Source organism: Lissotriton helveticus, chromosome 3_2 (assembly GCF_964261635.1).
Source record: "Lissotriton helveticus chromosome 3_2, aLisHel1.1, whole genome shotgun sequence".
Classification (NCBI taxonomy): Eukaryota; Metazoa; Chordata; class Amphibia; order Caudata; family Salamandridae; genus Lissotriton; species Lissotriton helveticus.
Window position 1 is genome coordinate 244669270 of NC_136062.1, and position 27578 is coordinate 244696847.

The following is a 27578-nucleotide window of genomic DNA, read 5'->3' on the forward strand; positions in this document are numbered from 1 at the left end:
ATTAACATTCTCCTCACGTTACGGGTGATCTCAATAAACTGTATTCGAGAAACAGTCTTGCTCTAGATCCAATACAAACTGTAATTAAGTAGCAATGTGCATCTTGAGGTGATAATTCAATAATATCCAAAATTTACTTTTTATTATAACTCTGAGGAAGCCTTAAGTGTGCATCACTGATTCACTGTAACAGTGCTCAGTAAACCAGCACATCGATTATTATCTTCCAAAACCACGTGTAGCACTGTGGTGGTAATATGATAGAAAGTCACAAGACATCAAAAAAGAACACACACCAAGATACGAGATGAATCCTAGGGTCTTTATTGACACACCTTTCTGGTGGCGTGACATATCAGTGCATTCCAATCTATCAGGAATTAGTTATACAGTTCCATGCCAGGGCTCTAAAAATAATGCATTTGAAAACAAAAGATGCTTAGTTCCCTCTATACAAGGCCACCTAGATAAGCTGCACAAACTGCAGACCCACCCAACTACAAGCAACACACAGTTCAAATGAACTTCTATAGAGGGTGAGACTACTGTGATCCTAACACTGGAAGAGTTCTCATTCAAAGTGATTAAAATGCATGATTCCTTGGCAACATAATTGTCTTGTGTGTGTGCAACAATGCGGTGGCTACTGAACGTTTGGGATCAAGATGTGATTGGTCTTGAGTGAGGTTTCGCAATCTCTTACACGAGATGACCTTTATTTAGAAGTGACTGACCAGGTCGGGAGACCAGTGCACTATCTTCTGCTGGCCACAGTGGGGTCCCAACCGGCAAATTTAAGAAATCTTGGTCTGGATAAACAAGCCCACGCAAATAGAAACCCCTTAACTGTGGACCAGATAACATGGCTGCAGTTTTACCGATAGGTCTGCACAGCTATCACGCTCATGCTGACGGGATCAGAGAAACTTGTACCGTAAACATAATCAGTAGTCTCTTATCATCTCCTCTTAAAAATACAATGTACAAATTAGAGCAAAAACAGAGTCGTACACTAACAACCGTGGGATGGACTTCCCATATTATATACTTAAATCATCAGTTATTAAAATATATATAATGTATGCAAATCCTTAATGACTGAAACCACAGAGTAATTTGGAAGTGTTTTGATAGTGCTATTGTGAGGAGAGGGACAGCATCATTGTCCGTGAGATTTGAGTCAGTCATTGAGGTTTCCCCCACTTCCATCAATTTCAGAAAACAAACTGCATAACCCTTAACAGTAAATATATTGCTATAGTTCACTCGCCTCCAAAATAGGATGGCTCGTAGCATTGGAGAACTTTGCAAAAGAAATAATTCACGTGAAACAAAATAAGTAGCAGAATAAAATGCTAGTCCGGGGGGACATTGCTATACGGGGCACAAGGCACCATTGGGTATAGGCAAGGTTTTCTAGGCAGGAAGAGACACCTGCTAGGGGGAGGGAGGGTGTGGAATTCACGTGGACATTAAAAGATTTGCCAATTAGTGCTTTACAGAGGTGCAGACCCATGATGCAAGCAGATGGAGTTGAGTCGGCCAGAGCGGTGTTAGATTGGACACTGAAATGACCATGGAGCAAGTTTACTAAAATCTTGTGATGATTTGGGTCACGGTTGTGATGCAAACCTGGCACCTAACTGGGATTTACTTTCCTGCACAAAACTTTTTGGGGGAATTCCATGGGTGGTACATGGGCATTTCCATGCAACCACTTGTTTTTTTTAGAAAAAGCCCTATCTACTAACATTTGTAAACAGGGCTTTGCACCCAAAAAACACAACAGCTCTTTGAAGCTGGCATTAAATTCGAGAAATATTTATTTTACCAAACTTTTCAAACTCTGCATGCGTACTGCACTATACAGCACACATACAATGACTGACCAATTTGAAACTATGTCCAGCATAGTAGTTAATACAAAACCTATGCTAGACATCACAGAGACGCATTTGCACTGAGTTGCAAAGGTGTGTGCGTGTTGCACTAATCAGCATGTTGTGCACCAGTGCTAACGATAGCAGCAGCATCATATATTGGTAGACCAGGCACCCCCTTCCTAACAAACTGCTCCACAGCATTACATTGCAGTAAAAATAAAGTAAATCTGGCTCTTCATTTCATACCTAAACGAATCTCTGACATCAAAATGTAATTTGACTCAATGCATTTCAAGTACATTGTGAATGTGTATACCTTAGTATATGTGGCACCTAATTGAATATTATTAAACGGTAGGAGGGGCTAGATCCACCCAATAATCAAATTATGTTGTAGGGGGAAAAAACTCTGCCTCGCCTAAAGTGATTAATATTTAAGTGCCAGAGAGACTTTGTAGTAACAGTCCTCAATCCATGCAATGTACAGCGGCTATTTGATGCCTTGGATAAAAGGAAACCGCACAACTGGTCCTGCAACAAGCGCATTCTCCACAGTTGCATCAGAAGCTTTCAAACACCGTAAATAACTAGGTTTCCGTGTCATGGTACCTGCGCCTGACATTCACTCATTCTTCCATGACTAATCTTTACATTAAATATTATAAAATATATTTTTTCTGACTTAAACGCATGCTCCATGATAATGTACTTCAGGTATAATCTGTCAGACTGATGCTGCAAGCCATCACAACCATCACATATCTACTGGCTTGCTCCTGCTCCACATGCACACTAGTGACCTTGGCATTGAACAAAGTATCTTCAGAAAAAAATAATTCTTCTTCCTCCACGCCTGTTTTGGGAACGGTTCTACAGGAGCCTCCTTCCTAATCCATCCACCTCCCTCAGTTTTATATCTGTTCTGCCATACCACATACCCTGCAGGTCACACTCAGGATTGAAGAGGCCGAACACCTATCTTGCTCTCTATGATGTGGTCAATCTACTGTGACCATAGAAGGGAGCTCTTTAGAAGAGACAGCAGGCTCGAAAGAAAAGCATGCCACTCTGCGAGCATAGGTCCAGCGAGACACTCTCGTTGGCTGCAATGAAGAGAACGGATCCGCGACGCAGGCTGATGTCGGACAAGGCGGAGTCAGAAGCAGCCGTAGCTTCTCCTTGGATCACCAAGAGAATGCTGGCAGAGTCGATGGAGGCAACAGTGTATTTCTTCTTGGAAGCAGGGATCTGGAGAAAGGAAACAGGACGACAAATGGGATTGGTTTTCTTTAGGAAAAAAGGAAACCAAATAGGACATCAGGAGAAAGGGTACAAAAACTCAACAGTAGAGATATGTGCTCATCTGAGACTAAAATCAATTCAAGGTCATAGGTAACTTACGTTTTGTAACAGGATTATTTAAAAAGTAGCATGTGTTTTGTTCAATACTTGATTAGTACTCTGTGAAGCATTCTTTAAAAGGCATAATAAACATATAATATGACAGTTATCGGATCAGCGTTGTGCAACCTTTCATGCCAGTAATCTGACCGGTACTCCAATGCAAATGCCATTTTCTATAAAACAGTAATATGGTAACCACAGGCCTGTTATGAATACACAAATATAGCATAATACCCCTCCTCTTTTAATCATCACTGTGAGGTATGTTGCCCTCCTCTTCCTTCGATGGATGCCAACAATAATCATAACTCTGCGGTCCTGTGTTATTCAAGTAGCTGAAGAGCCTTGTGGTTTGGGGGATATTCTCCTAATTGCCCAATTTCTGTCAGCTGGTGTATAATGGCCCCACGTTTTTTGAAATTGCTTGCCGTGTTGATATGGATTACAAACTAACTTTTCAGGGGATAGGTACCCACTGTACCAGTGACTGTGCTTCAGTCTGTTTCCTCTGTGTAGGGATAAGACTCATGATTCAATAAAAGTCTCTGAGCTTTACTGTATACCTCAAATGTTAAGTACTCAGGTCCAGGAAAGGGACCTGAGGATCAGCTACCTAACACCTCTGCAAAATAACTGCAGAATTTTTTCCAAAATGTATGTATATGAATTCCCCAGAAAATGTGACACCTTCGGTCTTAATGCCTTTGTCCGCACCTAGTGGCACTGAGGTATTCTTGATCTTAAATCATGATTTCTTTATAAATCTTGCCAATATCTGCAAAACCACTGGTTCTGAGCGGGTTGGAAGCCATCGCCCGTTCCACAGCTGTGAACTGTAAGGAAATCTTTATGTTAGCTCATCTGCTGAAGAGCTCGGAGTTTTTTTGATTTTTTTTTAATGGCACTACTGGCTTTTGTATTGATGGAACTGTGTTTTTATGCAATTGGTCAATGTGCTAAATCAATATTTATTTGTTCACATTCAATGTTGAACTTTACTGGGCGGTTACTAAATGGATGAATTAGTGAGGGAAATGTACTCAATGGAGCAGGAGGGGCGGTCGCATCTAGCAGCAGATTCTTCACCTTTTGAATATTCCCCAGGTGTCAGACTGGATTTAAAAACCTTTTTGCACTACCTCTGCGTGCCAGACACCTTTCTGCTCCGGAAATTTAAAGCAGGTATATGTAGACGCCAGTCTCTCATGTGAATGTCTGTTGCTTTTGAGACTGTCCGCGCCCCCAGACGCAGACCCAAACAGCAAATTGATATAAAGTGTGCATCTTTCTCCACTTGGGATCTTATTAATGGATAGAGACCAATCACGGAACAGGGATGATGGGATGGTTGGTGAGGATTCTGCATCCAGATAGTCTCTACCAAAAAGAGCAATACCAAAGTAAGTACGTTTCTGATAAAGACTTCTATCGACAGATTCTTCACCATTTGAATAAATACAAAGCAGAATCTAGTTGAAGGTACGTCTGTGAAGGGACTTAAACCAGAGCACGATCCGAGAGGAAATGTTTCTCTTCTGCCCTGCCTTCACATTTTAAGCTCTGGAGAACGTCACAAAGCTGATCGTCTAACCAGTGTTATTTGGTACGATCTACGTAAACGCTAAGCGCTCTTTTGGGGCCCACGCAATGCTTTCTTTACTCCTCTTTAGAGGCATGTTGCGGAGCATAGAAAGCTGGCAGGGTGATGGTTTGACAGACACGGAACAACGTGACAACTTTCAGCACGAAGGATGCTAGAGTCCGCAGAACCAGGTTGTCTGGGAAGGTAGTATGTGGAGGACTGACACACAGCTTGAAGCTCACTCACTCACTGTGAAGAGGAACACATTCTTAATGGTTAGAAGCCGTAAGGGACAGCTTTGAAGTAGGGCGAACGGAGTGAACATCACGACCAGATTAAGGTCTCACTGGGGCATCACAAAGGGAGAAGAAGGAAACATATGTCGCAGACCTTTCACAAATTGAATCACAAACTGATGATTTAAACAGTAAGGGCTGATCTGGAAACCGTTAAGAAGGCTAAAAGTTAACACTTCACTGTGCCCGAAAGCCTTGCTCAGCAAGAGACAGAACAAACAGCAGAACATTAGATAACTTGACCTGGAGAGGGTTAATCTGGTATGTGCCACACCATGCCCCAAATTTGTCCCAAAGACAGCTGTGCAGTTTTTGTTGACGGATGCATAGCTGCCAAGATGATGTGAACCATCTCTGGAGGAAGGTCGAAGGTGTAAGGCTTTTGCTGCTGGATCTCGAGCAAGAAGGTGGAGATTGCAAAGGCCCAGGTGCAGAACCCAGCCCTGTTGCTGCAGTAGCAGGTCCTCCTGGAGAGGCAGCCTGATCAGTGGACATAGGGTTAATCCCAGGACCTCTGGATACCATAGTCTCTGTGCCCAATCAGGAGCCACTAGGATGACTGGCCGGTCTGTCCGGATCTTCTTGAAAATTTGGTACAGGAGTTTTATCAGCGGAAAGGCATACAGGAGTCCCGAATTCCATTCAATGCAAAATACTTCTCTGAGCGATCGACGCCTTGAAAACTCCAACATGCAAGAGTGCGGACACTGGACCTTACCGGCGGAGGTGAATAGATCAAGCCAAGGTTCTCCCTATTGGTGGAAGAGACCTTGTGCCACCTCCGAGTGTAATTCCCACTCATGACCTGCTAGGCGCTGACAGTGGAGCTCATCTGCCCTGGCATGCAATGAACCTGCTAGGTGAATCACCACCAGGAAAATGCCTTGGGGGTAAAGTTATTTGCAGAGGCGGAAGGCCTCCTGACATCAGGTCCGTGACCCCGCCCTGTATGTTGCAGTATCACATGGAAGTGGTCTTGTCCATGATCAACAGTACCAACCTCCTTGTGATGGGCAACAGGCAGGCTTTCAGCACCTAGCGGATGGCCCTCAGCACCAGAAGGCTGATGTGGAGCCAGGACTCCTCCAGAGACCAGAGGCCTCTGATCTTCATAACTCTTCAATCTGACTTGATATGGCATTTCACCACGGAAACTCTGGGTGTGCCAATGTAAATTGCGGGATCGGCTCTTTAGTTGGCTGACTTTGGGAGAAAGATGAGTGGCGCCAACCACACTCAGGCGAATGAATGCAAGTGGTGTGAGGGAGCAAAAGCTCGCTTTGACTTCTTGTGTTTCTTTTTAGAGTTACCTGAAGATTTGCCTTTGATACGAAGAACGGCCTCTGAAGCAGCTCCGACGACTCTGGGAACAGGAATGAGATAGGGAAAGAAGTTTGAAGGTGGACCGTGATTTAGGAGCGGCCCCAAATTGGAGTCTTCTTATGATTGGTAACATAGAGATTCGCCTGGCATTCGATGATGGCCTTCGTGCAGTCAGTGTCGGCTTTGGAATCACGGTACCACAAGCATACTTGGTGGGGATCCATCACAGACGTCTGTTTGTGACAGTCCTAATAGGGTTTGCAGACTATAGTTTTCGGGGGTGACATCCCTTGGACACTGAAAACATGTTTTAGGTACACATATTGTAGTGAAGACAGGGCCCTGCGTGCACACATTATTATGTTAGCATAAGCTTATTAGAAGTTTAAACACCATTTTGCCACTTTGCATCTTTTGCACACAACACTACATGTAACTGTTGTAAGTTAGACTGCTTGGTGTCCTCACATGAGAATGGTCTGTTTTTCATTTCCCTAGACTTACATCGCGACCATAGTCTGTACATTGTGTGCAGAAGCCTTCAAGGTCACCGTAACAATGTATGCTGTTATTCAGGTTGATCGGCCCCGGCTCTAGACATAACACACACACAGCTGCAACCAACTGAAATTCTAGTGCCTTTAATATTGCACTGCATGCATGATTTGGGCACTTGAAGAGAAACCTTTTCCAGACACAGAGAGCTTTGCTGATCCTGAGATGTGATTCACCTCTGCTGATCCCCATTTTAGCATAAGAGACCTTCTATCATAAAACCTAGTTCCTAGCAGGGGAGGGTGGTTCATAAGGTGCTATATGTCCTGTTTCCACTATCACTGTTACATGATTTCTCCCTTTGTGTTTTATGGAATTGTAACAATGCTGATCATATTATTTCTAATCATATGCCTGCTTATGTTAGCCAAAATACAGCATCTTAGAGCACGTCATTAAAAATAAACATTTTAGGGGGCGTGGCTTGGCAGGTGAACATGGCGGTCGTGTAGAGCTTGAGCTCCGACCAGCCTAATGGTATCCTGCTCATATATCCTTGCCCTGGGCTTCCGCTGGGCTCCTGGGCACAGATCCCTGCTACTGGACCGGTGTACTACCCTCGGTAGAGAGATCGGCCGAGTCGGGGCACCGAGGACGCTGAAACCGACCCAGACGCGCCGCCGGCCCCGAGCGAGCAGAAGGGGCCTACACAGCCGGGGCCTCGATTTTGGCGACGCCCGGACCGGGCGCAGCTGTGGGCAGCGGCGCTGAGCGGGGCTGAGTGACGGGGCTCGGCCGAGGGCCTGGCTGTTCCGGGGGGGGGGGGGCCCGCACCTGCTGGTGAGTGTGCTGCTGGCCCTTGAGGCGGAGCCCGGCCCTGAGCTCTTTGGACATACATTGGAGGCATTATCCCCGAGGCGCGGCCGCCATCTTGGACCGCCCGGTGAGCTGTGGTGCCCTCGGCCGAGCGACGGCCGGCGGGCGTGGAGGGAAATCCATGAGGTCTAGCCGTGATCGATAAGAGCTGGGAGGCGCTGTTTGGACCTTGTACTGTGGGACCCCGGACGCGGGGACACCGGACCCGGCCGGCGCCACGTCGTCCTTGGGAGCTGCTGTAGAGGCGGTGAGTGACCTTGCCCGGAGTCCGGGGGCCAGATCGGGCCCCGGTGGAGGGGTCGGGAGGTACCTGACACGGTCGGGGGCTACATGAGCTGGATCCCTTGTGGTGGCCCGGAGGTGTCCGTCGCTGGCTCGCTGGGAGTGTGCCCCGACCTGTGCCTGGCGCGCACGGCCATCTAGAGCCGGTCGCCCATCGCGGCGGCAGTGGAGAGCCTCGTGGAGAGGGGGACACCCGCTGGGGCCCCGCCGGTGGCCGCCTGATAGTGGGGATCAGTGGAACTTTGTGCGACTGGGGCCCGGCCTTGGAGGAGAAGGGCGCCTGAGCGAAGAGCCCCGGGGCGCCTGAACACGTGGCCGGCGGTGGGCTGGGTGTGCACCCGACAGTGGATTTCGGCCCCGTGCCCATCTACCATGGGGTCTTCCGATCTCCCGACCCTGGCCTGCGGCTAGCAATACTTGAACCATCAGTGGGATTCATAACCAGTGCGGCACTGACAGCGAGCTATGACACGAGGAGGAGCTGGTGGAGGACAGGGTAAACAGGGGCCCATGGACAAATTTACAGAGGCGTCCGGATCTGGTGGCCCCTCGGCGCCCGCTCCGGACAATGCAGCGTTGCTGGCCGCAATTACACAATCGAGAGACATGCTCGACGCAAAGATAGGGGCTGTTGGGGCGGATGTCACCCTTCTCCGACAGGATTTGAGGAACGCGGTGGAGCGAATTACCAGCGCGGAGACCCGAATATCTGGCGTTGAGGACGATGTGTCTATCCTTAAACGGAAGGTCGCAGCTATGGAAAAGGTGCAGAAGGGCCTGGTCCTGAGGGTGGAGGATGCGGAAGGACGGGCCCGGCGCAACAACCTGCGCTTTGTTGGCTTTCCGGAGGGGTGTGAGAAGGGCAGCGCGGAGACCTTTTTAGCGCAGTGGCTGGCAGGTTGGATCCCGGCAGAGGCCCTGTCCGGGTGCTTCGTGGTGGAGAGAGCACACCGGGCACTGACGCAGAAGCCCCCGGTCGGAGAGCGCCCGAGACCGATCATTGCCAAATTCTTGAATTACGCGGATCGGGACACTATCCTACGACAGGCGAGACTCCAGGGCACTCTTACACACGACAACTCTACCATCATGATCTTCCCGGACTATACGAGACTGGTACAGCAGCAGCGCCAATCCTTCCACGCGGCCAAGGCCCGTCTACGGGATCTGAAGCTTCAGTATGCACTACTCTTCCCGGCGCGGCTGCGAGTCATTTATAAGTCCCGCTCACTGTTCTTTGATACGCCAGAGGAAGTGTTTCAGTGGACGGATGAAACGGTCAAAAATCGGCTGAACACTGCCAGGGAGGGGGAGTCGGACTCTTCCTCGAGTGGATTTGCCAGGGAGGGCTTGCGGAGCCAGCGTCAGCGCCATAGAGGATCGCGATCAAGACGGAGCTCGCGCACGGGCTCGGCCAACCCGACACAGGACCAGCAACCTGAAGTGCCTTGATGATAAAGGGACATACTGCTGCTAAATGACTATGTTCTTAGCGGAAGCCCAGGTGCACAGTAAATACAGGCTGGAGGCCCGTCCTATTCAGCACGGAAGGGTGGGAGTAATGGCCTAGTTCTTATGGGTAGTTGCTTGGGGATCCATTGGAGGATGCTGCGCTTGCTCCCCAGTTAGGAGCCTGGTCGTCATTCGTCCGCGACAGGTACTTCCATGTTTGGGAGGTGCGGGGTGGGGGGTGGTCGGGGGGGAAGGGAGTTCGTGGGAAGTTGGGGAGGGGGGCCTTGCTTGCGTGCGCTATGTTGCCTGATGACTGCCATGTACCATGCCGACTAGATGCTGGAACTGCTAGTCCTAAATTTGTAGTATTGCTCAGATGTCCATTGGTAGGGAGGTGGGGCGGGTAGGCCCTGGGTCACTACGGGTCATGAGTTGGAATGTGAGAGGGATGCTAGACAAAATTAAGCGGTGTGCGATATTTCAATATGCCGGGAGGTTGGGGGTGCATGTTCTCCTGTTGCAGGAAACGCATTTGCTCGGCACCAAAACACTGTGTCTGCAGCGCTCAGGCTATACACAGACGTTTCACTACGGCTTTACCAGGGGCTCTAGGGGGGTAGCGGTCCTTATACACCGCAGAGTGCCATACCCTCATACACACACCTGGACAGACACACAGGGTAGGTATGTGGTGGTGCAGGGGGAGATAGGCGGGGACAGGGTGACTTTTGGTAGTGTGTATGCCCCTCCGCCGCTTCAGTGGCCACTGGTTGAAAGGTTCATGTCCCTGTGGGGTGAAATCCCAGACTCCTTGTCTATTGTAGGGTGGACTGGAATGATGTAGTGGATAAAAGCCGGGATAGGTGGCGGAGTGGGGCGGTGGACCAGGTTCTGGGAAGTGAGGGCACTGCTACCAAACTGTCTGCATTGATCGCTGGGCTGGACTGGTTAGACGCTTGGCGGTACAAACACGGCGCGCATAGGGAATACACGGATTTCTCGGCGGCACAAGACACATTCTGCCGGCTGGATTACGTGCTTATCCCCAGGGGATCTGCATCTCGTATAGCTGTGGTAAATAAATAAATAATACCTCTATTTTTGACTAGATATAACAATAACAGATAGCTCAATAAATAAGAGTCAAGATTCGAGGTAGTAGGAGTTTGCAGGTTTAATACAGCATAAAGGACAGGAACGGGACAACCTGCACGGGCAAGATCTGGGATGGCTAGCAGCTTTTAATAACCGTGCACAAGCATATATAGTTAAACAAAATACATGATGTTCAATACAATAGGCGTAGCAGTGGGCAGGGCCTGTAGCAGTCGCGAAAGATAAGGCAGAAAGTAGGTGTAACAAGAGGCGTGAACATAGACATGTGATGTAAACGTAACGGAATATGTCATAAATGGGGCGGAAACATGGAGGGGGCTACCTAAGGAGCCGGGACCTCTAACCTAGTGGTGCGCGCAAACTGACAATGACGTGTTACCAGGGAGAAGCTGGGGCTATGATTTCTGCGCTAGAAGGAGAGACGAAAGTCTGGAGAGTCAGAGCGACATGTACCTAAACACTATCTAGTATCTGATGTTTAGAGAACATGTTGATAGAATCCAAAAGTTATCAGGGCAAAGGCTAACAGACACTAAGACTGGTGCATGCATTATTCTACATGTAGTGTGTGTTGAGGAATATTAAATGATCATTAATACAGTATTTCTCTTACATGGAGACGTAAAGGCTAGACGATGACTGAAACTATTGATGCGATTCAGTAGCTTAGGAATGCAGAGAAGGAGAGCTGGACTGATAACTAGAATCATAACATACTCTTGGCAGACTGACAGGCAGAGCCAGGCCGAGCCGGGCACTGTGAGGCAGGAAGTAAGTGAAGGGTCAGGGATACAGGTGGGGGCTGTATCGCTCCTCGGAGAGGGTTCAGGAGACAGGAGCTGAATCTGAGTCCGGGCCCTTTTGAGGCCTAGAAACGGAGACTTTTCAATGAATTTAACGTGCACACTGTAAAACGTGGCAACATAACTTTACATAGGCCTGATGCTCGTTGTATTCACGAAAACTAGGAACTGGCATACTAGAGATGGACACAGCTGTAATTGCGTCTTTAATCGATCATGGGGAATACATATGCATACCAATCGTGCACATATAACATAACATGGGGAACACGTAGGGACACAGAACATGGCAAAATTTACTTTTCCACATTCCCTCCTTGTCACTGCGTTTCCATCAAGAAACATCAATATTCATGATACCATCTATCATTTCATACAGTATCATTTGCTCGTCTCGAATTTTCTTGGAACGGGATCTAGGACGGGACTTGGGACTAGGAATACAAGAGGTAGCACAAATGCCGCAAATCGCAGGGCCACATTGTATACAGAGGCAGCAACTGAATATGATCGCTACTGCAATACCTAGAAATGACAATACTTTCCATCCCCAGGCAGAAATTATACTCCAAAACCAACCGGACCATGTCCAGGTGCCTGGATTCTGGTGTAACTGATGGGCAATTTTATGAAGTCTGGTTATAGCTGAATAAACAGACGGCGCGTTATTAGGAATGAAAATGCAGCAACTAGATCCGATGACTCTACATGCTCCTCCTCTATCGGCCAGTATGACGTCAAGAACGAGACGATTTTGGAGCACGACAAATCTCATAGCAGATTGCTCTTCGGTTAAGTTACCTAGGGCAGAAGCAGTCTCATTCACTACTGCTTCAAGGGTTCTGGTTAATCTACGTATTAACTTACTATTCTGGATAGGTCCTATAAAGAAAAAGAATCCTTTATTGAAATCTGTATACTGTTCTAGAGCAGTTTCAGTTTGATCGACAATCGGGGACTCGATCTCCCTTCTATGTCTAATGTGTACTAGATGTGTGTTTCTATGATAATCAGACGGGGCTAGGAAAACTGGTGGCAGTAGGAAGGCAATGTAACAGGTTCCATCCCAATCGAGGGGCAGACGAACATATGCGGTCTGACCACAAACAAAATAAGAATGACGTGAAGCTTTAAAAATAGATTTCCCAATGTCACTATACTTGACAATAGTAGTACAATCACTATGTCCTACATGTACGGAACCATTATTTCTGACACATAATTCGCCTTTGACTGGTAATACTGAAATAGCAGGTAAGTCTGGAGTAGGATCAGACTGAACATTCAGGACCATGAAATTCGAAGAATAATTACCCAAATTATAAACTTCATTTTCTAGATCTAACCCTGTTCTGTGGGGAAGACCTTGCTTGTCTGGAAAACATGTACTGTTCAGAAGGGACATATCAGTTGAGGATGACGTTAACGTGGACCATGCTCCACACGAACCATTATGTGAAAACGGATAAGGAAAGAGTGGCAGAACTCCCTTCGGTGTCTGGAAAGGGGGGAGTCGACCACACACCCAACAATTAGTGGCATTGCTGGTCTGGTGTGAATAATGCAACATACGGATAAAGGTATTGTTGCGCATAGCAAGACGATAGGATAGTTCGTGAGGAGGCAGATCACTAAATGTGTGCTCTACTGTAGCATTAGAAAACTTATTTACATGAGAAATTGGAAAACATAAATGAAATGCATAACTCGTGCAGGTAACCATCAGGCTGAGAAACAATATAAAACTTAGAAAAACGATACATCGGATAGAGTTTTGACTAACTCTCTCACTATGGGGGTCTATTTCATACATGTCAGATACCTGTCTAACCGTTTCACCTAGGGGAGGACTTAGACAATTAAACTGGCTGACTTATTTTACTAGACCGAAGCATCTTTTTATACTCCTGCTGCGGAGTTTCCTCTAACAGGGGAGGTTTTGAATCAATGTCATTGGCGGGACAGTCCTTAAGAATAGTATCTGTAGAAGTGTTATTTAAAGTTTTAGGTCTTAGTCCGTGAAATTTCTTGACGTGAGACAGATGCACCCAGCCTTTCCTGCCTTCCAACTTCACGGCTGTGCGGGTGGTTAGAAGGACTAACTTCGGCTCCTTCCAGCGAGGCTCCAGCGGACTTGAACGATCGAAATTCCGGACAAGCACTAGACTTCCTGGAACGATTTCATGAGGTTTCACCTCGGTATTGTCTGGAAATGCGGCGGCAACCTGTGAACGACAAGAGTGTAGGGCAGACATCAAGGAAGCTAGGTAATCTGTCAGCATATTACTGGAAACATCTGTAATACTTCGGGGTCTAGGTGTACCCCACATATTCGGGGGACGGCCGAATACGACCTCATAAGGGGACAGACCTGATCTGGAATGTGCGATCATGCGCATATAAAATAGGGCGACTGGCAGAGCTACTAGCCAGTCTACACCTTTCTCTTTACAAACTTTGGCGATACGGATTTTTAGGGTCTGGTTATGTCTCTCTACGAGACCGGCTGCTTCTGGATGGCGTACACAATGGAACTTCCACTGGTACCCTAGTAAAAGGGAAACATGCTTCATGAGTTCAGATGAGAATGGCTGGCCGTTATCAGAATACACGACCCTAGGGAGTCCATAACGGGGGAAGAATTCACGAACCAGCTGCTTGGCAGTGGTCGCGGCTGTATAATCTGGGACTGGATATGCTTCTGTCCACCTGGACAAAGCGCATACAACTACAGGGACATACTTGAAACCTCGACATCGCTCCATCTGAATATAATCCATCTGGAGGACTTCAAAAGGGTGGTCAGGGGGTTGGAACCCACCTTGTTCCACCGGGACACTTTTACCTGGATTGAATTGACAACATATCATACAAGTACGGACTTTCTGCTTGGCTGCAGCTCGTAAATGCTTGTTAAACCAGATGTTCTGGATACTGTCTATCATGGCTTTTTCTCCTAAATGTGCAGGACTATGTGCGGTATTAATAATGACTTGAACCATTGAGTCGGGGAGAAACCATGTGGCTTTTCCCTTCGTCACCCATCCCTGGTCTGTCTGGACCCCTCCTTGTTCGGACCATTTCTTGATTTCTTCGGGAGTAGCATGTAACTGGATATCTATGACATCCTGAGTAGGGTCCTTAACTGTCATACAAGTAGTCTGTTCTAGAGTGGATGTCGGTGTCTTGTTAACTGGTATGTCTGGTGCCTGTGCTGTAAGCTTGGCTGTTCGATCTGCTAGATCATTACCTTGGGAAATAATGTCAGTGACTTTCGTATGTGCTTTGCACTTCATGATAGCGATAGATGTCGGTAAATGTATTGCATCTAACAGAGCTTGAATAAGGAAACCATGCTGAATCTTGGTTCCATGAGAAGTCATGAAACCTCTCTCCTGCCAGAGCACTCCGAAGTCGTGTACGACTCCGAATGCGTAGCGTGAATCTGTGTAAATATTAACTTTCAGGTTCTTGGCACGTATGCAGGCTTGTGTCAGAGCAACTAGCTCTGCTGCCTGAGCAGACAGGGTGTCAATACGGTGTGTTTCAATAACTTCAGTGTCAGTAGTCACTGCATACGCGGCTACTAGTTCTCCTGTACTCGTTCTCATACATGAACCATCCACATAAAGTGTCAGGTCAGGATCTGGTAATGGAATATCTGTCAGATCTTGTCTTGGCTTAGTCATAGTGTTAACAACTTCCACACAGTCATGTGTGGCAGGATTTGAAGTAACTGACGGTAACAGTGTAGCAGGATTTAGAACGTTGCAGCGTCTGATTTCTATGTGTGGCTGGAACAGTGTCAGTTCATAACCTGTCAAACGTGCAATTGTCAAGTGCTGGGTCTGTGTTCGGTTTAAAAGAACTTCCACGGAGTGTGGAACTTGTACTGTCAGGGAGTGTCCCAATACTATGGAATCACTTTGTCTGATAGCTAGTGCTGTGGCTGCAACTGACTTGAGGCACGCAGGCAGAGCCTGGGCTACTGGATCTAGTGTACTCGGAAAATAAGCACAGGGCTTGTATTGTCCGGCTTGATCTTGTGTGAGAACAGATAATGCAGTACTATCACGTTCTGTGACAAAAAGTGTGAAAGGCTTACTGTAGTTCGGTGTAGCTAGAACGGGTGCTTGGCATAAAGCTTTCTTTAACTCATTAAAACTAAGTGTATGTTCAGATGTCCAAGGGAGAACAGTCGATACGGCTGCCTCCTGTGTCGTTAACTGTATCAGTGGTTTAGCTAGAAATGCATACTGAGGAATCCATTGTCTGCAATAGGAAGTAAGGCCGATAAAAGCACGTACCTCCTTCTGGGTCTTGGGCTGAGGAAGACTCGCTATTAACTGGATACGGTCAGGTGTCAACTGCCTACCCCACTTGGACAGCAAGTGGCCTAAGTAGATCACTTGCTGGACACAGAATTGAAGCTTCGAAGGGGACACCTTGTGCCCCATCTCGGCTAGGAAGTACAAAACTGTAAGTGATGCTCGCTCGCAAGCACGTTCAGAACGGGCTGTGATCAGTAGATCATCGACATATTGGAGCAGGGCAGTGTCAGTTGGCATGTGAATATTGTCTAGTTGTCTCTTAAGTGCTTGACTGTAAATGCTAGGACTTTCTGTGAAACCTTGAGGAGCTTGTGTGAATGTATAGCTCCTTCCATTTAAACAGAATCCGAAAAGGTACTGGCTGTCTGGATGAATGGGGACACTGAAAAATGCGTTTTTGAGGTCTATGACTGTGAAAAATGTAGCCTCAGAATCAATGGCTGTCAATAGAGATGAGATATCTGGGACTACTGGATACTGGGGGATGATACATTTATTAAGTTCTCGAAGATCAATCACTAATCGATATACTGGAGGTGCATTTGGATCAGTACGTTTCATGACTGGAATGATAGGAGAATTACATACATTGGAGTCAGTTTCTACAACTACTCCTTGAGCAATGAGCTCGTCAATAATTTTGGATAAGGCTGCTACAGCCTCAGGTGGCAATCTGTACTGTCTGATTCGTGGTAACACTACACCTTGCTTGAGAGTCACACGATGGGGTGTGATTTGCATAAAACCAACATCAGTTGGACCTTGCGCCCATAGATGCTGCGGAACATTAGACAATCTTGGATCAAAATCACGCAAAACATAGTGACCCTTGAAGTCACGTAAAAACAAACGTATTCCCTCTGGGGAACAACAAATAACTGCACCTAATTCTTTCAGTGTCTTAATACCTAACACATTTTCTGGACAGGACTTCGTAAGCAATAGATCAGTAGTTCGGGACAATGGACCTACTTCTAGAGTAACTGGTTTGGAAATCTCGTTAACAATTGGCTTTCCTGAAAATCCAAGGGAAACATTTCTAGAGCCTGAGAGCGGAGCCCCTGGAACCTCGTCGTGACTAATAGTCGTCCTACTTGCCCCTGTATCAATCAAAAACTTTCTGTCTTTCCCCAATACTTGACTATGTACATAGGGACCTTCTTGATCTACAGGAATCTCGATGAGAGGCAAGCCTACCTCCCTCTCTAGGCTGTTTCATGAATACGCTTGATACTCTGGATACTCTGACTGAGCATACTGGTACATCTGCTGTGTAACATGCTGTGTTGCAGCAATAGGCTGCGGTGCTGGAACTGTCTGTTGTGCATTCTGTGGCTGAGAAGTCTGTGAAACTTGTTCTTGTCTAGGCGGACGTGGTCTTTCTTTAGTTTTACCAGTGGCTATATTGTGTTTCAGAACTGCACACTCGTTTATAAAATGACCTGGCTGTTTACAATAATTGCATGTCCCTTTAACGGGAGCTGCAGGATGACTGGCTTGATTCGGACCCCTCTTCTGACTGTCTTGTGGAACAGATTGTGCAACTAGTACTTTCATTTTCGTGTCTTTCATACGTCTTCTCTCGTGTTCTTGCTCTTCTCTGATTCTATTCTGGTGATACTGGAGCATCTGTAACATCTGGGACGGGGTACTAGCTTGCCAGGTACTTTCGACTTTCAAAACTCGATTCTTAACTTGTGGACTTGAATTCTCGACTAATTTAGTAACAAAAAGATGAGGGTATGACTCACTACTCGTCTTCAAACCACTGTTGATGCTAAAACATTTCTCAAATCTAGAATAAAAATCACTGGTATCTTCGTCTTGTTTCTGTTTACAGGCTGAGATTGCATCCCAGTCTTCCTTTTTAGTGGCTAATAATCTAGGCAAAACTTGTATCAATAATTCTGGTAATTCTTTACATTTATCTCCAAGACCGGTACCTGGTACTCGTATCTTATCTTCAGCTTCTAGAGCTGTCCAATCGATCTTTTTCTCTCCCACCTCCCAATCTTTTTCCTTGAGTTTTTCGTATACCCCTGCGGGCAACAGGACTTTTAACATTTTAATAATATCTGGATACGTGTATTCTCCCATACGGAGCATGTCTTTTAATTCTCGGTGGAACCCTGCTGGATCTTTGTCGTGACAGGGAATTAATTTCTTCATCTCTAAGAGTTCCATCTTGGTAACTGGGGTGTAAACAAATACTCGTTGCATTTCACCATCTGGTGTCCTAACTGGGTGTACTTCTCGTAACGGATGCTGCCTGTCTATGTAAAACGGTTTACTTTCTGGAGGTGAGACATGAACAAAATGCGGGTTCAAAAACGTTCTGTATTTGTGGCGCTGTTCTAGAATGACACTAATTAAATCAGTACCTAAACCTTTCCATCTATACTGGAGTAACTCGTTCAGGACATCATGTAACGGACCTGGATCAGAATGTTGACCCTCATACAGTGTAATGAGGTGTTGGATCATATACATACCCACCAGTCGCTGCTCGGCTGGGGGTAATTTCAGAAACATTTGTGCCACTATTTCGTCTGGAAAAGTGGTAGAATCAGTAATCCATCGGACTGCTGATCGGGCTAGTTCTTGTTCATGCATAGTACTTAATTCACTATAACCGATTCGTGATTTCAGAATTTGATCGGTAGCTTGAAATACTTGTTCTAGAGAACCTTGTTCTGGTGCTGGAAGATGAAAGACTTTCTTGTGTTCTAGGCGTAAATGTCGGTCTGGAAGTCTAGATTCACCTACATACGCTATTCTGGCGGTAGTCTCGTCGTCTACCTCTTCAGTAGAAGAGTCATTTTCTTTCTCGCTTACTTGTGCTTCTTTGCGTTGTTCGTGTAACCTTATTATTTCTTTACGTATTTTCTTGTACATACTCTCTATACTATTGAGTGTCTTGTGCTTACCCTCGGCTATATTATCACTCCACTTTGTCAAAATTTTCATTTCGTTCGGATCTTTAGTCGGGGAATCTTGTTCCCTAATTAAACAATTGATCAGAAACTTTAATAACATGAACTGGATCTCAGATTTCCTGAGAGACATGACTTCACCAATACTTTCTGGATCTTGTCCTGTACGAATGAAACGATACATTCTGTCTAGATCTTCTTTCATATTCGGTAGGGTGACCAAATACTCGGACACCTGCCTTATACGTACGGAATATATAACCATACTATCCTCGCCTGGGACTGGATCATAACAGCATTCAGTAAGAAGTCGCCTGATTTCTGCAATGGACTTATATTTAGGCGTACGCTGTAACGCACGTTCATGTAACTCGACTGCCCCTAGACGTCTACTTGGCGGCGGGGTACCAGGAGGACCTCCTCCCGCGGCCCCTAAACTGGAATCGTCGACTGATACTCTTCGAGCTGGCAGAGTGACTGAAGTAGCGGGAATTTGTACTACGGGCTGGACCGGGGGTACCGTAACAGGTACTGCAACAGGTGCCCCGGTGACTGGAGGAGCAGGATTTACATTATTTACAGGAGCTGGCGGAACAGGATTTGCATATTCTGGGACTGTGTCGTCCAAATAGGACGAGAGAAAAATCTCAGCTGCGGTCGGTTTGTGACGCAGGTTGGTCGGAACTAAAGGTGGCGGAAAATTACTGGATGCTTCCGGGGTTGCTTTTGGCAAGCCCTCGGCAAGAAGAGGGTACATACCCTTAATAAGGGCATTTCTCTGCCTGTCTGACTGTTCGGTTTTAACTCGTTCACCTATTTCGATTAGTTCCTTTTCTTGGGCTTTTTCTAAGGATTCTCTACTTAATTCTGACTTTCTGATTTCTTTTTCGGTTCTTTTATGAGATTCTTTGCGCCATAACTCGATGGCATCTTTCTGTGACTGTCTGGCTTTCTTTTTCCATAATACTTCTTCTACTCGCATGATGCACTCGGCATCCCATGTACCCGATACGGGCCATCTATACTTTTCTTCTAACTGTTTGGTGTACTCCACCCACAAATCTAGATACAATATGGCACTTATGCCATGCTTTTGATACATAAAATGACCTGGACTGTCCCTAGGCGGGACAGGAACTGCTTCTTCTAACAGACCTTTTCTAGTTTTTAACTGACGTAACTTGGAAAACAATGGCATGACTGGGCTGGAGTCTAGACACAATACAATACACAATGAACACGATGATTACTAAACAACACATTCATACCACGACATTGAAATACATGAATGACATTTAGGATAACAGTTCGGACAAAACACTACCTGGAATACTGAAAACAGAATACATGAATTTCTCGAGAACAGAACGGACTAGAACAGAAACTAGATGCACTGCTAAAACAGTACGAAACTTACCGGTCTCATAAAGAGACACGTCAGGACCCGCATCCACCTAAGTGGACACTTCGTGTTGGATCTGCGTACCCAAACCCACGGACCAGAGACAATGCAATTGACCCTGTCTAGATACTACCCCAGCAATGGTACTCACCGGGCAGCAAGAACGGAAGGCCTCGGACTGGACTGGACTGCTACGATGACGGACGGACGAACTTCGGACTTCTGTTACGGGTGGGTCTCCGGATACCTCGGACCTTGGACTCTCGGCTTGGGCTCTGGTCGGGACTCGCCGCGTTCCTCCACCGCCTCGTCTGGATGCTGGACCGCAACCTCCGTCTCCTCCGTGGGCCTGAGGGATACTTGAAGCAGAAATATCTGCACGTGCACGGTATGGTTCCGTCACGGCTGCAGAGGATCAGGGGGCTTGCGTGGCTTCACCGGCGCGTGGGGAAAGGGCAAGTCCCTGTTCGGGCGCCATTATGTGGTAAATAAATAAATAATACCTCTATTTTTGACTAGATATAACAATAACAGATAGCTCAATAAATAAGAGTCAAGATTCGAGGTAGTAGGAGTTTGCAGGTTTAATACAGCATAAAGGACAGGAACGGGACAACCTGCACGGGCAAGATCTGGGATGGCTAGCAGCTTTTAATAACCGTGCACAAGCATATATAGTTAAACAAAATACATGATGTTCAATACAATAGGCGTAGCAGTGGGCAGGGCCTGTAGCAGTCGCGAAAGATAAGGCAGAAAGTAGGTGTAACAAGAGGCGTGAACATAGACATGTGATGTAAACGTAACGGAATATGTCATAAATGGGGCGGAAACATGGAGGGGGCTACCTAAGGAGCCGGGACCTCTAACCTAGTGGTGCGCGCAAACTGACAATGACGTGTTACCAGGGAAAAGCTGGGGCTATGATTTCTGCGCTAGAAGGAGAGACGAAAGTCTGGAGAGTCAGAGCGACATGTACCTAAACACTATCTAGTATCTGATGTTTAGAGAACATGTAGATAGAATCCAAAAGTTATCAGGGCAAAGGCTAACAGACACTAAGACTGGTGCATGCATTATTCTACATGTAGTGTGTGTTGAGGAATATTAAATGATCATTAATACAGTATTTCTCTTACATGGAGACGTAAAGGCTAGACGATGACTGAAACTATTGATGCGATTCAGTAGCTTAGGAATGCAGAGAAGGAGAGCTGGACTGATAACTAGAATCATAACATACTCTTGGCAGACTGACAGGCAGAGCCAGGCCGAGCCGGGCACTGTGAGGCAGGAAGTAAGTGAAGGGTCAGGGATACAGGTGGGGGCTGTATCGCTCCTCGGAGAGGGTTCAGGAGACAGGAGCTGAATCTGAGTCCGGGCCCTTTTGAGGCCTAGAAACGGAGACTTTTCAATGAATTTAACGTGCACACTGTAAAACGTGGCAACATAACTTTACATAGGCCTGATGCTCGTTGTATTCACGAAAACTAGGAACTGGCATACTAGAGATGGACACAGCTGTAATTGCGTCTTTAATCGATCATGGGGAATACATATGCATACCAATCATGCACATATAACATAACATGGGGAACACGTAGGGACACAGAACATGGCAAAATTTACTTTTCCACATAGCTTCGGCCGAAATCTTACCACGTGCCCTGTCAGATCACTCGCCGGTGTTGGCTGTGCTGCGCGTGGGCCCGGCTAAGCAGCCGTTCCGGCGGCAGATGTCGGCTTGGCACCTGCACCAAGACATATACGCAGCGCACCTTACGGTAGAAATAGATCACTATTTGTCTGCAAATAAAGGGTCAGTTGAATCACTGTCTACTCTCTGGGAGGCCTTGAAGCCTACGGTGAGAGGTGTGGACATATCCTGGTGTGCGGCGGCGAAAAAAGAGAGACGTCGGGACTTAGTGCGACGGGAAGCAGACCTGGTAGCCCTGGAACGCAGAGCCCGGGAGGCGGATGGCGGGCTGGCGCGACGACAGTTGGCCCTGCTGCAGCAACAACACGCTTCGGTCTTGCTAGAAGAGGCGCGACAGGCCTGGTTGGCGACCCGTAGTCGGGTTTACCAGTGGGGCGATAAGTCCTGCAAAATGCTACACCGCCTTTGCCAGGGCATCATGCATGCCCAGCCATTGCCTCGGATAACTACCCTGGAGGGGGAGCCAATACTGGATTCAGTGGAGATCGCAGAGAGTTTCGTCGGGTATTACGAGGCCCTTTACGCCCCCTTAGAATGCTTAGAGGCTGATACAGTTCAGCGGTTTATAGATGACCTCCCGCCAAGAACAGTCTCAGGTGAGGTTAGGGACCTGCTAGATCAGCCCCTGACGGATACAGAACGGGACGCCGCCCTGGGCGAATTGAGCCCGGGCAAGGCGCCGGGTCCTAACGGATTCCCGAGCGAATTCTTTCGAAAATGTTCGACTCAGCTGGGCCCGCTTCTTTGACCGTTGGTTGAGGAGTCGCGCGAGAGCGGGTCGCTTCCCCCGGACTGGCGTCATGCTGAGGTGGTGGAGTTCCTGAAACCCGGGAGGCCCCCAGAGAGCCACGAGTCTTACCGCCCAATATCGCTCCTGAACACTGAGATTAAAATTTTGGCGAAGGCTCTGGCCACCAGACTCAAGCCGCATATATCGGATCTGATACATCCGGATCAGGCCGGGTTCATGCCGCAGCGGGCTACCCGCCACAACATCAGGCGGGCTCAAGTGGCGGTGTCGGCCTGGAGAGACCTGGGGGAGCCGGCCGCGCTGTTCTTGGCAGACATGGACAGAGCCTTTGATTCCCTCAGCTGGACGTATCTATTCGCCCTCCTGAGCTGATTGAATCTTGGCCCGCGATTTCTAGCGTACGTATGCCTGTTATACAAGGGTCTCACGGCATCGGTGCGCATCGGGGGCGCGGCGTCTCGCTCGTTCCCGGTCCGGAGGGGGACCCGACAGGGCTTCCCCCTCTCCCCATATCTATTCGCGCTCGCCATGGAGCCCCTGGCAGCGTGGGTGCGCATAGATGCTCAACTCCGGGGTTTCCGATGGGCGCCGGGGCTCACTGACAAAATAGCCCTGTACGCTGATAATGTCCTATTCTTCCTTACCACTCTAGATCGCTCGGGCCCACGACTACTGCGCATTCTACAGATTTTTGGTGAGACCTCTGGCCTGTACATGAATCCGGGCAAATCCACGCTGTGGCTGCTGGGTGACCAGCGGAGCGTTGGAGACTGGGCGTTGGGACTCTGGCTGGAGACGAATGGTATGAAGTACCTGGGAGTCTTCCTATCGGAGGATGCGGATCTGTCTCGGGAGCGCAACATCACCCCGGTGTGGGATCGGGTACGCGAGGACCTGAAGGTCTGGGCGCGGATGTCGCTATCTATACACGGATGGTCTGCGATTTTTAAAATGGTGGCGCTCCCACGCCTGGTGTACCAATTACAGAATCACCCACATGTGATTTCCCCTCGCTGGTTTCGGCAGCTTAACTCAGCTCTGAGCGGATTTCTGTGGGAAGGGGGCGTGGCCCGAGTAGCTCTACGGACGTGCTTTTTGTCAACTTACACAGGTGGTCTGGCTACATCGGACGTGCTCTCGTACTATCAGGCGGCGCATCTCCTGGTGCTGAACGACTGGTGGTACGGTGATCGGGGTGACCCGGCTTACGCCGTCGAAAGACACCTAATGGGCTCGGCGTCCGTACATACGCTGTTGTATACGGCACCCCTCCGGAGGTCCCTCCCATCGGCCACGCAAGTGGTCTTCCATGTGTGGAGGCAGGCGCTGCGGCGGACAGGCTGTCCTTCCTCGGGAGACCCCCTCTGGCGGAATGGGCAGCTCCCGCAGTTGGACGCTCTGATGGGCTTTAGGGGCTGGGATGCCATTGGCATTTTCACCCTGGGTGACGTGCTATCTGGCGACACCCTCAAATCCTTTGCGAACTTACAGGAGGACTTTGGGATGCCACGCACCCAATTCTATAAATATCTTCAATTCCGCCATGCTCTGCGCCCTCCTTGGCCGGCCTGGAGCAGATTCCCGATTTCAGTCCCATAGAAGCGAAATGTTTTATGGGGGAGCTGCCAGATAAAAAACTATCGCGTATCTACCAGTTGCTGGTGCGCCATTGTTCCACAGATCTGAGTGGCCTTAGAGCCCACTGGGAGCGAGATGTCGGAGAATTAGACGAGGAGGATTCGGTTGAGGCTCTTGAGAGTCCCAGGGGGGCAGCCATTCCCACGCGCTTGCGCCTCATTCAGTTTAGATACCTGCACCGCACATACTTCACTAGGCAGCGACTGTGGAAGGCGGGACTGGTGGCATCTCCCGACTGCCTGCGCTGTGGGTCAGAGGTAGGCACACTGCTGCACACGGTGTGGGACTGTGTATCGTTGCAGAGGTTTTGGGATGGAGTCCACTGATGCCTGGCTGAAGCCTTAGCCTGGAAATTACAGAGGGATCCCAAACTGGCGCTGCTGCATGTTATGGCAGGGGTCGGGGGTTACAGGTATAAACGCCACTTAATGTTGTTGGGATTCACGCTGGCGAAGCGTGATATTGCAAAAGCGTGGAAGGCCCCCCAGGCTCCGTCACTCACGGCTTGGACGAATGGAATGGACTACTGCATGGGCCTGGAACAGCCGATATTCCTAGCAAGGGGCTGCCACCGGAAGCACTTCAAAATTTGGAAACGCTGGGTGGACTATCGGGGTCTGGATCTGGATCCACCGCCCGAGGAGGTCACCCTCCCGATGATTTGAGGTCATAGACTATGGACAGTGGCAGTTGGTATGGACTATTCATGGCATGTAATGTTTGATTATTTTATACGTCAGATGGGCGGACTAGCACGCAGGAAGGGCGCGGGAGGAGGGACGGGTACACGTTGGTTATATTCTGCAGCTCAATCTTAGCGGGGGGGATTAGAAATGTTCCAAAATCTTATTTCCTACATGTGACCATAGAACGTTGATGATGCATTGATGGTGGCATTTGTCTCTGGATGTCAGAGCTTTGCATAACATGTGAGTTCACACAATAAAATTTGTTTAAAAAAAAACAAACAAAAAAACATTTAAAACTTTTCCGTGTCTCTGATTACTCACGTTGTAGACTGGTATGAGAATAAAAAATAAAATGTGTGTTTGGTTCCCACCATTCCTGAGAGTACCCTAAGTCGCATGCTCTGGGTTGTCTAATCATTGGTAGCTTCGCTGTAGGACGGAGAGCTAATGAGACACTGATACTAGTTGGTTAGGGGTTCTGGGTACTGAGGTGAGAAACAAGGAAGGGAACACAAGATCCACGTTTGGTGGCGTAGAAAGGAAGTGACATCAGCTTTCAGGAGTGGTGCATATATAGGCCCTGCGCATAGTTACCAGAGCAAAACGGAATCAATGCAGAGCCACAAGGCACCACCTTCCGGGGCACAGAGATACTGCTGAAAAAGTTTCTGGATTCAGTCTGAAGCCTGTTGAATGTTCCAAAGGTGAGGAATCTGCGGCTAGAAGTCATGGTGTCAGAAAAGCACAGTACATGCCAAAGCCTAGGGCATAAGTGATTACATGAATGTATGAAGGGAGAATTACTCAGTGCAAGGGTTCACAAAGTGATACTTAACACAACAGAGAGTAGATTAACAAGACTGCTCAAATAACAGGTCAGAAGGTTTATGCCAGAGGTGATTTTTCATAAGTGGTAAATATGGACATTAAAAGAAAAGGATTACCCTGAGACTCCAAAAGCGAAAGCAATGAGGCAGCAAAGAGAGACTCACTCTTAAATGCTGGAATCAGATAACCAAGTAATAGGAGATCTAGAAGCCAAGGTGATATTTTTGTAAGGATGTCATGAAGGACTCTACAAGCTACAATTTCAGCTGTCATGGGCAGATGAAGGTGGATCAGAAGGCATGACTCTCCATGGAGAACAGCATAGTCAGTTACACTATCTAAGGCAGTTTGTCTGCTGCAAACAGGTTAGAAACTAGAACGATAATGAACCAGAATGCGCCTTTCAGAAATGCACTTACTTCAGGATGCCCCCAAACTTCTGACCTGTGAGAATCTATGATGCAGAAATTAAAGCCAGTTCATGCATATTCTGTTTAATAGGGCCAGGAGCCACACATCTAGATTTAGTTACTGAGACACGCAATGAGTATTGTGAACACAGAAAGGGAGGGGGGACTACTTTTGTCATGTGGCTGGCTGGAAAGTAAAGGCAAAACTTCAAATCAAGTTTAAGACTGGCCAAATATTAAAAAGAAGACATAGGCGAGACCATTGATAGAACTTGAAAGAAAAGGTTAGCAAGCCAGAATGATAGGATCCTGACAGTATGCTGGGGGATCTCATATGCATAAAGAGGCCGGTCAGGATAACATCCAATGAGACGCTTTGGTTGAATATGTGACGGCACGTAACATGCCATTACTTCGCATGCTTTTAGTGCGATGTTTTTACATCGCACATGCCTTTACTTCGCATAATTTTAATTCGCATTCAATTACATCGCAAATGCATTTATAAGCTAATGATTTACTTTTACTTCGCCTAACTTTTCTACGCATACCAATACTTTGTGAATATTTTCTTTTATGAATATTTTTAATTTTATGTAACCTACCCCCTGTGACGGGATTCCAGCTAAACATGGGTATTGGGTGGGGGTAGTAATTTTAAATGTCTTTTAAAAAATAATACTCCTGTATGTATTCAAATACACCGCCTAGTTTAACATCTCTTTTTTGCTTTTTTTAAACACCCCAACACTTTGTAACGTAATAAAATATTTTACAAACATACAATTAAATAAATAAACACCCCAACACTACGCAAAATTCTATATGTAAATACGCTACACTACAAAAGACAAACTTCACAACACCACTCTAATCCCTTCCACACTACTCCCAGCACGACCGTAACCTGTGCCCCAGTCCTGCTCCTAAATGCCAACACTTCCCTACACGACCCCCTAACACTACCCTAAACCCTAAAACACTACCCTTCACTACAAAAACACTACCCATAGCACGACCCTACCACTACCCCTACCCCCAGTCCATCCCCTACATTGTAACACTACCCTACACGACCCCTGACACTACCCTAAGACCTAAAACACTACCCTACACTACACAAACACTACAACACTAACCTACACCCTAAAACACTACCCCCAGCATGACCCTGCACCTACCCCTGTCCGTCCCCTACACTTAACCACTACCCTGCACAATCCCCTCGTTAGTACCCTAAACCACTACTCTACACTACACAAACACTGCAACACTAAAATAAACCCTAAAACACTACCCCAAGGACAACCCTGCGCCTACCCCCAGTCCACTCCCTACACTGAATCACTACCCTGCACGATCCCCCG

The 27578-nt window shown here is 47.4% G+C and overlaps 1 protein-coding gene across 2 annotated transcripts in view; it reads right to left on the minus strand.

The window, feature by feature from the left end:
* Positions 1–308: 308 nt before the first annotated feature.
* The window catches only part of MPI (mannose phosphate isomerase), a 127274-nt gene continuing 100004 nt past the window's right edge, over positions 309–27578 (minus strand). For both annotated transcript variants that reach the window (XM_078685123.1, XM_078685124.1), the window contains exon 8: positions 309–3131. In XM_078685123.1, coding sequence (XP_078541249.1) covers positions 2913–3131 — 219 coding nt within the window. In that variant the 3' untranslated portion in view covers positions 309–2912. The remainder of the gene's footprint in view (positions 3132–27578) is intronic.